Genomic DNA, 11,398 nt, shown 5'->3' on the forward strand with positions numbered 1-11,398 from the left:
AAAATATATATAGATTAAATTTATATTACGTTAATTTATTTCGTTTGTATAGTTAAGGTATTTCGTTTGTATAGTTGAGGGACAAATTAAATTAACCAACTACTATAACTATAGAATTCAAATTCAAATTTATCTTCCAAATTATTTTATTTGAACTTCTAAACCAATATCAAAACAATTTAGTATTATTGATAGTAAAAATATAATACAGTAGTAATTTAAGTGATGTGTGAGAAAGTAATACTAATACCGTAATAAAAAATATTTAATTTACACTGTATTCTATTGAAAAAATAACAAATGGAATTTTATTTTATTTTTTTGGAAAATAAAAAGACGGTGATTCTATTGAAAAAAACAAATGGGAAAACCTTTTTGAGAAAAAGAAGGACTAAGTATTAAAAAAACCAAGACCTTCAAGTTAAGAAGTGTACTTGTTACCTACTGAGCTGCTACAACTTTTGTGTTCACTAATGGAGGATTAACAATTTTTATAGGTTTAACTGGGGGCAATTCGCCCTTAACTGGATCCGCCCCTGCCTATATCATTCAAAACCTTTAATAAATCTCTTCACCTTTCCGGATGCATATATAATGCTTTATGAACATCATGGAATAAAGAAAATCAAAATGTTTTAATTTAAAAAAGTAACATACATAAAACTAAAATAAAAATTGTACATAGATAACTTTTTTTACCCCTTTGTTTTGACTTTTCTATTCGTGTTGATTAAAATCAGACTAGAAATTCTAATTCAGCAACAGAGTCAGATAGTTTCTTCATGGCTTGCTTGCTTGCTTGCTTGCTGTTCCTCCGTCTCACAGAAAAATGCTGCTTACGGAGCTATCATCATAAACACGCCATATAGTTTCACCCAAAAAGGTTTGCCACCGAAAGAACGGTGAGTTGAGGGAAAGAGTTGTTGTCCGAGACAGGTATAGTGTTTGTAACAATCACCTCTTGAAATAGACCACTCGACAATCTTTCTATTGCAGGCGGACTGCGAAAAAGTAAATTGTCATTTAGCATCAAATGGATGAACAGAAAAACGTTCAACGTGGCAACAAAGTAGAATGAAGGATTTACCTGAAAACAGGATGAGTACAACAAGCATAGACTTCTCGTGCCCCCTCTTGATGCAAAAGCTCTGCACCTTTAGAAATAGTCCCTACAATACAAGAAATCCAACACAACAGTCGTATTCACTTATTATTTAAAGACAAAAAAGCAATGGCAACCCAAGCATGAATAAATGTTAACTTGAAAAAGGATTTAGAGTCACACCAGCAGTGTCGATCATATCATCCACCATAACTGCAACTTTTCCTTTTACATCACCGATCAAGTTCATCACCTGAAAGTCCATTACAGACGATAATCAAGCAACTTCAAAGAAACCACAATGGCTAGAGGAAAAGATGGTTTCAGTAAATTACCTCAGCAACATTGTGGGCCTGCCTCCTTTTATCCACTATGGCTAGAGGAGCATCAGATAGCTTTTTTGCAAAAGATCGTGCTCTGGCAACTCCACCAACATCAGGCGACACCACAACCAAATCGCTATAACAAATTGTCTTGCTGGCGAGGTAATCAAGAATCACAGGCTGCAATGAAGAAACAATCAAGCATTAGGTTTTTGAATCAGATCATAGTCTACAATCAACATCAGCCGGCTACTTACATTACAGTACACATGGTCCACCGGAATATCGAAGTAGCCCATGGACTGCCCAGAATGAAGATCACAAGCAAGGACACGGTCTGCGCCAGCCTTCGTTAGAATATTTGCCGTAAGTTTGGCTGCAATGGATTCACGTCCCTGATTCTGACAGAACAAAAAATGGAGGACATTTCAGTACAAGAATGAAAATCACCAAACAGGTCACATTCTGAGAATCAAGGAAAAATATTCTCATTTCCAGCATGTTTATAAGACTTTGCTTTCGCGGAACTTCTATAAGTAGAAAGATGAATAATAAATTGAACTTCCACAATCAAATGTTTATAACATACTTTTCTATCAGCTCTGGCATATCCAAAATATGGTATCACTGCAGTGATATTCTTGGCCGATGCCCTCCGACAAGCATCGATCATTATCAAAAGCTCCATGAGATTCTCATTTGCTGGAGGGCTGGTTGGCTGAATAAGAAATACATCACATCCTCTGACACTCTCTGCTAACTGAACGTATATTTCACCATCAGCAAACCGCTTGGTGTTGATCTTTCCCAGTTTAAGGCCCATGTACCAAGCAATTTCCTGGAAATAAATAAGCGAAAGAACTTCAGAGGCAAGGAATAATAAGATTTTGTATTAGGAAGAAACCATGAATTATTAACGAAAGGAAAAGAGTATAACGAACTTAATTACAAGCATCAGGCTCCTCAGAGTATCCTAAAACCTCTCATTAGTCGATATATTTAAAACCAATAACTACCAATGTTGCCAAGGCAAGGGTCACGTAATATGATGAATTCTAAACCTAAAACTAAAAGAAGGGAAACAGGCGGGACCGCCTTTGGAAGTATGTTCAAATTCCTGATGAACATCAAGCAGCAGTCCTGATATAAAGGATTTCACATATCAGTTTGATTTCTTAATCCCCAATACGAAGGTGATGAAACACAAAGATATTCAACCACTTGTTTCTGAAATATATACAGTAAAGCTACTTCATTCAGAGTTGTTTTTCTCTTTAACATGATTAACCATTTGGAGCTCCTCATTCTACCTGAAATACAGACCCTAAGCTTTTCCCAAGTATTGCTTACTGAGAAAGGCCACATTAGTAGAGAAAAGACAAAAAATGTCATCTAGGCAGAGCGTGGAAACTCAGCGTCTCAATAAAACAATTACCTCAGCAAGTGCCGGATTCGCTGAGCCGGAAAACAACTTGAGCTTGGCACTATCTCTTTTTACCCTTTTCTCCATCCGTGCTGTTTGCAAGAATTTGGGAAGGCTCCTTTCATCAAGTACCGGAACCGACGGCTTCCCATTCTCAACTTTCAGAGGCTCAGAAGGCGTATCACATCTCTAGCAAAATGAAAGAAACAAATCGTCAATTTTGAAACTGCAATGTTCCAGAAAAACAGAGATATAATTCTACAACCATTACTAAGTTGATACGAAAAAAATTAAAATAGTACTAGCTTTAATTTCAAGACATTCTCCCACTGTCCCACAAACTTAAAAGTCTTGAGCTTGAAAGCATAAACTGATTTCCTACAATGCTATAATGCTGACGAGTTCCTAATTGTCCCCAAAAACATAAACTAATAATGTAATACAAAACAAATAATATATTTTTTTCCCCGAAATCATTAGACCAGCGGAAAATCAACCCTGTCACCCTCAAAGTCCAGGTATAAAAAATTAAAAAAAAAAACACTAAAGATTAATTAATAATTAAACATAGAAGAAGGCTCACGATTATGTTTAGTGCACATGTACGGTGGCGAGAGTCATTGAAAGACGAATAATTTTGTGAGAAATTGCAGGAACGAGAAAAGAGCGACGATGAAGAGGAAGAAGATGACAAAAAGGAAGGGGATTGAAAAGCTGTGAAAGAAGAAGCCATTGAAGAATGCAAATTCAATTCTAGGGTTTATAATTTGCGACGAGTAGATTTTAATTTGAGAGGGAGAGAAATGGGAAGCGTTTTTTAAGCTTTCATCAGTGTGCAACATACATTTGAGAATTTTGTTGTCAGCGGCTGGTACGGTGCGGAGAAACTACTTTACTTACTTTTAGAAGAAGAAGGGATGTTTTTTTCTTGAGATATAGCCCCCTAATGTTTCCCTTAATGTAATAAAAGATCCTTTTATGCTTCATAAAACTTGATTTCCCCCTGGATGTCAACGCTGTTTGCTTGCACCGTTAATTCCCTTGAAAAGTCACAAACACCCTTAAGTAAATATGTTAAACTTCACCCCTCTGTTTCACGATACGTATGGCGACGGAGTGAAATTGCAGGGGTAAGTATTATAAATATTGTCTCGATTTAGGGGGAAACATAGTTTTTAAAAATAATAGGGGGTTTTAGTTACAATAAAGCAAAACTTAGAGGGTTATATACAATTTGTCCTTTTTTATTTTCGCTCTTTTCTTGGCTCTAGACAGCTGACACGGAAATTGCCAAAACTAGGATTCTACGACCTTCTTTTCGTTTTAAAAAATAAAAAATGTTCATATAATATTCGACTTTTCTTCTCGATCTTTAATATATATATTATATATATACATATATAATAAAAAAAAACTTTTTTAATTTGTTCAATTTGTTTCAATTTCAATTCAATTGTAAATTTTATTATCAAATCAACATCCGATACAAGGCGTTTTAATTAAGAATCAAGTTTTTGAGTTTTATTGTCAAATCAACATCCCACACATGACGTTTTAATTAGGAATTAAGTTTTTGAGTTTAATTAAAAATCAAATTATAATTTTAAGTCAATATTATTTTTTTCCTATTCTAATTAAGAAATCAAAACACAATCAAATAATGATTCCTAATAAAATTTTATCAATTACTTATTTCTAATCATATGAGATTTCTATTCTCTTTTATCTTTTCTTTACGAATATATATGGCTATATGCACCATACTAATTCGCACCCTAAAAATAAAAATTTCCCATTACGATTTTCTTTTGGTAAGCTAGCTTTATTATTATCCTTTCGATTTTTTAATTATAGATCGTTTTATTATAGAATGGCGTCAAATTTTTATAGACAATAGCGAGACTTTTTCAATTTTAAATTTATTTCAAATGCAAATTTTATTGTCAAATCAAAATTCGACACATGGCGATTTATTGATGAATCTTAATTTGACTCATGTATTTTAAAATTTGAATTTAATTAGATTTTAAGTCACAATTTTAAGTCAATAATATTTTTTTCCCTATTTTAATTAGGAAATCAAAACACAATAAAAACATACTAATCCCTTATAAAATTTCTACCAATTATTTTTTTCTAATATAATAATTTTATTCTTAATCTATTTTCTATCTATTATTTAAAAAATTATTCTTAATAAAATTATAATACACTATATATATTTTAATTTTCTTATTAAATTATTTATACTAATTAAAATTCACTATATTCTTTTTTTTATTCCTAATTAAAATCGACATATATTCTTTTTCCCTTTCAAATGGACATATTATTAAAAAAATTATTCCTAATCAAATTACAATATATATTATTTTTCCAAATTTTTTTATTAACCTATAATTCCTAATAAAATCCACTATATTTTTTTTTCTATTCTTAATTAAAATAGACATATATTACTTTTCAAAAAATTAATAATTTTTGTTAATTAAAATTCATTATATTCTTTTTTCTTTACATAATTAAAATGGACATATTTTCTTTTTTTTATTCAAACAGACGTATTATTAAAAAAAATTCTAATAAAATTTTAATATATACTATTTTCTTTTTAACTTTTTATTAAACTATTATTCTTAATAAAAATTCGCTATATTTTTTTCCTATTCTTAATTAAAATGAACATATCTTATATCTCAAACAATAGGAAAAATTGAATTGATTAGATGTAATTATAAATTTTATTATCAAATCAAATCTTGATATGTAATTTTTTACGTTTTACTATGTTTATTATTTTTTAAAACAAAACAAAATTTTGATTCTAATAGGATCGTAAATTTTGAAATAAAATCAAAATAATTATAATTGATATAAAGTTAAAATACATTTATTTAATACATATAATTATTATATGATATATTTAAATTATTAATTCTCAAAGGTACGATATTTCCGTCCAACGGACGGGCCCACCGACTACTTTGAACAAATTATATTACGAGCTGTTCAATTTTTATTTTCTTTTATGTTATAAAATAAAATAAGATTATATCGAGATATATATTTTTTAATGAATTTCATCCAATTTGTAAATTAAATATTACGAAATAAATACAATTGATTGTTCATATTTTCTAGAATATTATACTGTGATCTTTCTCAATTAATTTCCTTTTACAGATAAAGGACGTGGTTTTTTCCTTTGGAAGAAAAAAATGGAGTTTCCAAAATTGCCAAGAAGGCAGTGAATCTAATAAGAAACAAATCTTAGTTTTGCCACTTTTTGAAAAAAAATAAAAAATTGTTGGAGAATCGTATTCTCTTGACTTTATTCAAGCAGGTGACACGTGGCTATAATTCAATCCAATTGGCTTTGTTTTTGATAGAATCGCATTGACTGGCTACGAATTCTCATTCTTCAAGTCAATGGTCACTAGTCACAAACTTTTTGGACTAGAATTTTGCTTTCTTAAACGGACGGATACATTGTGTGGGAATATAAAGAGTTTGCTTCAAACAAATAATTGGACGAGAGTCCAGTCAAAGTTTGTGACTTAATCTCCATGAAAATACTCTAGAAGGCAAGAAGTGAAAGTTTGATTCATCCATTGTTAATTGATGGTGCAACAAGAGTCGAGTACTTAAAAGTCTACAAGCAAGGAATTCTACGAGTCATTCATTTCCTGATGGAAGGTATTATCTCCAATCCATCGACAAAACTTTAAACAGGATCGGGCATTTTATATTATACAGTAATTTTATATCACAAACAATCACCGTTGAGTTTGAAAATCGTATCAAATTACATCCAGTGAAAATTGGATACCATGTTTTCATTGGTAATCGCTCTGCCAGATCAAATCATATTACAGACGACACAACATTACATTTACATTTCAATACCAAGGTTTCTAATTATCTATGAAAGACATCACTTAACAACAAAAATCAGCCTTTTCTCGAAAGAGTAAATCTAATACCTGATGAAAGTCGTTTTTCTAACATCGTCTTCTCAGAATCTTCACTAGAAAAGCTCCAAACATGGGTCAGTCAGCTCTCCTTATCGAGCGGTTGATGTGAAAGCTCGGCTTCCTAATTGAGAAAGGGGAAATTAGTCAGAATAGGAAATCAAGCAAAACACTTTAGTGTAAAAATGAAAGTCCCAGCATGACAATCCAATCAGCAAAACTCGGTCTATTACAGAATTCTGCTTTAACAGACAAGATGGGTGGCATATCTATTATACACAATTACACATACATATTCACGAACGACAGAGAGAGAGAGAGATTCATACATTTTGAGGAAGATGTGCATGAGATAGCATATCAAGCTGGCAAGTCTTTATATTTCCAAGCAACTGAACTATAGTTTGCAAATGAGGAAGACTGCAAAATTTATATCAACGGAAATATCAGTTTTATATTAATGGAATAGAAGACAGGGCTAATTTTACATTTTGACTGAAAAGAAGAAGATAAGAGTATCGATTTAACCTTTGTAATCCATGTTCTAAATGTGCATCCAAGGACGAAATAACATGAGGCATCTGCTGTAGCACCTGAGTTGAAAACAACATAAACGATTGAGAAAGTCGATAAAGATATTGCACAACCATGCTTTGTTTTGTTAGTTACATACTTGGCCAGTGTTCTTAATCGTTGAAGTTTTCTCCAGAAGGTTCTTCGGAAGCTTCATTAGTTGAGCCTGCACAGAACGGAAGCAACGCCGAATTACAAAACCGATTTAACCGCCAAGGTAAAATGAGGGAAACTATGAACTTTTGTCATCACCAACCATTCTTAGTATAACTATCTATCTATGGAAGTGTTTACGAATTAGAAAGCAACTACCAGCTAAGAATAGTTAAAAATTACTACAAAATTCAACAGAGATTGACAGTCAGGGCATAATTAAGCAATGCTCCGGAATCAATGGTCTCATCCACAACAAGATGATGAATTTAAAAGCATGATAATTAAGAGTGGTTACGTTTGAAGGAGACGAGTGTTGCAAGAGATGGAGGAGATTGGAGGTGGATTGTACGCTCTGTGATATCTGATCTGCTACAATCGCTTTCGCTGTCCCCGCTCTACTCGCCGACGGCGGCGGTTTCGATGTCGCCATTCTCTCTTCCGATCCACGACCACAAATGAATCGAATCAATCTCACAGTATCAATCGAGTTATCGTCAAAGGATTGGAATATGGTCATGATGAATCATGAACAAACAATTTCATTGCTATGATGGGCCCAATCGTCAGCCCATAAACTGATTGGGTCTACCCTCACAACGGGCCCAAAAGTTTAATTTACGAATTCTAAACTTTTTGTTGTCTTACGTTTTGCCTACCCAAACTTTAATTACGTCACACGGTTAGCTACCTGCCGTGACAGTCAACTGCCGTCAACTACACTAACGGTCAGTGACGTGGACTATAAGAACTTGAAATTATTGACAATTTGTGGTCTTCCAGTTGTGCATTCGCATTTCTGTTTAGGCGTTAGAGCTCCACTTTTGTTTGTCCAATCCATCCTTCCAGGCGCTATTTCAACTTTCCATTTTCCTCCCAAAGAAAACCAAATCGCGACCTTCTTCCTACTAGCAGCCTCAGAAGCGTTGGGCTGCTATCTCTTTTAGCCTCAAAGAAGCTTTTATCACACCACAACACTTAGAAAATAAAAAACACAGGTTGTCCAAGTCTACTACTTAGCTTATCCGGCAGCTAAAACTTGCAATCCAAACACTGGACATGATACGATAAAATTTTCCCTCGTCGAAACATGTGCCATCCAAATGTAAATCTAGATCAACTATATCTATCCATATCCGAGTTATACGTTTTTAACTATCCGCTAGATTCTGTCCGGTAATACAAACATACCCAAAGTCGTGAAATCCTAGGCTTCTCAAGTTCCTTTGATTGACATAAAGCATCCCAGTTAATCAACCAACAACAGTTACGAATTTCAGCAAAAAGACTTTCATAACACAGTTCATAGAGAAAGATGGAATTGCAATAGTGGTAACCTTTATTTATTACTAGTACATTCCATATAATGAAAACATCATACTTGCTTTCTCATTTGGATAGAAGACTGATTCATTCGATTGCAAATCCATCATACTTGAATAGATTCCCAAACCTTCTCTGAGAAGAGACGGCAGTGTTACCTTATACTATGATAAGAACTAAATCCTACATCCTATCAAAAGCAAAAGAAATCGATAAGAATAGATTATCAAACATTTACTTGTTCTAAGAAGAGGCAGCAGCCTGAATAGCTCTTTGCAACTCAGCCTCTACATTGGTCACCACAGGCTTCTTTATCTCCCTTATTACTCCATTCTGTTCTCCCGCATTAATCTTCAATTCCTTATGAACATTCCCTTCTGATGAACCGTTTTTCTTACTTCTCCATCGCTCAAACTCGGGGGTGGTTGCACCAGAAAATGGGGAAGCTTTCTTCCCTGTGCTCTCACTTTTCCCATAGTCACACACGATTGGTGAAATTTTCTTCCCTATGCTCTCTCTTTTCTTATGAGCCGAAACTTTGGATTTCAACTCCTCTAAACATTTCAGCATTTCCTTGTTTTCATTTGCCATCGTCTCCAAATCTCTGTTCATCCAATAATACATTCCTTTCAACAATTCAACATCCCCTGCATTGTTATTACTCTTCTTCTGATCAACTTCCTCCACTTTCAATTCCTCTATTCTCTCTACTCCGATCTTGTTCAGTGTCAAATATGGCATTTTCATCCCTGAATCAGGATTGAAATTCAAACCCCACCTTAAATTCACATTTACCCTTTTCGTCAATGGCAACACCGTTCTAGCCTTAACCGAAACTCCCGGGAAAAAGCTACCCTTTTTATTACTCCTCATCGCCAATGGATTCTCGGGAACAAACCCAAATCCGTTATTCGCATCAACCCGATTGAAATTATCCCGATTAGGGTTTTGAACCCCATTATCGCTGCCGGGAAATGTCTCTAGCTTCAGCTCCTGCCAACTATCCGAGGCAAACCCATTCAAAATCTCACCACTCGGAGGCGACCCAGATTCCGAATTCGACCCATTAACAGCAGAAACCGGGTTGGATTCGGAATTAGAGGAGAAGGTGGATCTGTGGAGGGAAAAATCACCGAATTGGGGCTTGAAATGGAGAGAGAAAGAGGGGCTTTTAGTGGAAAGAGAGAAATTGGCCGTGAATACGAGCGGGGAGCTCTGTGGAGAGCCAAAGAGTCCAAGGCCTGATTTTAGGGAAACGCAGAAAGGTTCGCCGGTCGTCGGATTGTAGATTAGTTTGAGAGAAGGGCCTGAAGGGAAGCTGGTGGAGAGAGAAAAAGATACATCTTTTCTGGTCGTGGTGGAGGTGGTGGTCGTCGGAGTGGTGGTGGTGAGAGAGGAGATGAAGGGTCGATCAAAGATAGTAATTGGTACTTTTGCTTTTAAAATTGGATTCTTCTGGCTTTGAGGATGATTGTCATCTTCAAGCTTGAAAGAGAGCTTCATTGCTTCTGTTGATTTAGAAATAGATGAGCTGGTAGTGGTGGTGGTGATAATTCATTCTAACGGATTTGTGAATAGTAATCCGACACTGGAGTTGTGGTGTGGGGCTCTGTATTTTTAACGGGTCAAATTGATTAACCAATCAGATAATAAAGTTTAATTTGATGTTAAGTGGCCAAACTGTTGGTTGTAGTAATCAATGGATCGGGCCCTATGTTTTGTGTTTTGGTCCGGTAACAGGCCTTTGTGACTCTTTTGGGCTCGGTGCACATACATTCTTCAAATAAGCTTTTTTTTTTTTTTTTTAATGTTTCACATGAGGTAAGAGTGAATTTTCCTAAATAAAATTGACTTATTATTTAATATTAAAACTACTATAATATTAGATTCATATAGACATAATTCGACTTTAATAATTTATACAATAGACATTTTTTAAAAAAAATCGAAAGATATGGGTTGAAGAAAAAAAATTTTGATAGATGGAATTTTAGTAATGATATTATGATGATAAAGAAAAATATAGAGAAAAAAAATATGGAATATGGTTTGAAAATGACCCTATGAACTTTACGTGGGATCTCTTGAAGGCTACATGATATTAAATTTCTAGATTTCAAGGGGAATACAAACCATTCTTACTAGACAACTGTCATTTAAATATTTTTAAGTGATTGATTGAAGTGGATAATTGTAGATGTAGAATTGAATGGTCAAACTCGACTTAATCAAATTTAAATTCTTGAGATAGAATTACACGTTAATATATGGAAGATCATAGAGCTTTATAAGCTTTGTTGACGTTGATGCAAAATAAAATAGCTTAATTTGTTGTTGTAAGGAGGCTTATGAATGTTTCTAAGTATAGAGAGGTTCTATTTTGAGACTCAGTCGACATCAATTGTTTGGCGCCATTAAATACCAGACCAGACACGATATTCACGATGTGATAACTTAGAACTGATCACTTGGACTTGGGATATATATGTAAATTAGTTGTATGTGCATAGCACGTGATTTATTCTGTGGG

At 34.0% G+C, this 11,398-nt stretch overlaps 2 protein-coding genes across 2 annotated transcripts; both read right to left on the minus strand.

The window, feature by feature from the left end:
- Positions 1–871: 871 nt before the first annotated feature.
- LOC139881857 (ribose-phosphate pyrophosphokinase 2, chloroplastic-like) lies at positions 872–2,935 on the minus strand. The gene is made up of 7 exons (XM_071866261.1): positions 2,861–2,935; positions 2,015–2,263; positions 1,683–1,826; positions 1,438–1,605; positions 1,286–1,355; positions 1,088–1,169; positions 872–1,001 (listed from the first exon to the last, which is right to left on the minus strand). Exons 1-7 carry the CDS (start codon positions 2,933–2,935, stop codon positions 872–874), a joined length of 918 nt encoding a protein of 305 aa, XP_071722362.1.
- A 3,966-nt stretch (positions 2,936–6,901) lies between these two features.
- On the minus strand, positions 6,902–7,978 carry LOC139881853 (tobamovirus multiplication protein 2B-like). The gene is made up of 5 exons (XM_071866256.1): positions 7,844–7,978; positions 7,493–7,558; positions 7,348–7,412; positions 7,149–7,239; positions 6,902–6,943 (listed from the first exon to the last, which is right to left on the minus strand). Exons 1-5 carry the CDS (start codon positions 7,976–7,978, stop codon positions 6,902–6,904), a joined length of 399 nt encoding a protein of 132 aa, XP_071722357.1.
- Positions 7,979–11,398: the final 3,420 nt, after the last annotated feature.

This window comes from Rutidosis leptorrhynchoides, unplaced genomic scaffold (genome assembly GCF_046630445.1).
Source record: "Rutidosis leptorrhynchoides isolate AG116_Rl617_1_P2 unplaced genomic scaffold, CSIRO_AGI_Rlap_v1 contig203, whole genome shotgun sequence".
In the NCBI taxonomy this organism is placed as follows: domain Eukaryota; kingdom Viridiplantae; phylum Streptophyta; class Magnoliopsida; order Asterales; family Asteraceae; genus Rutidosis; species Rutidosis leptorrhynchoides.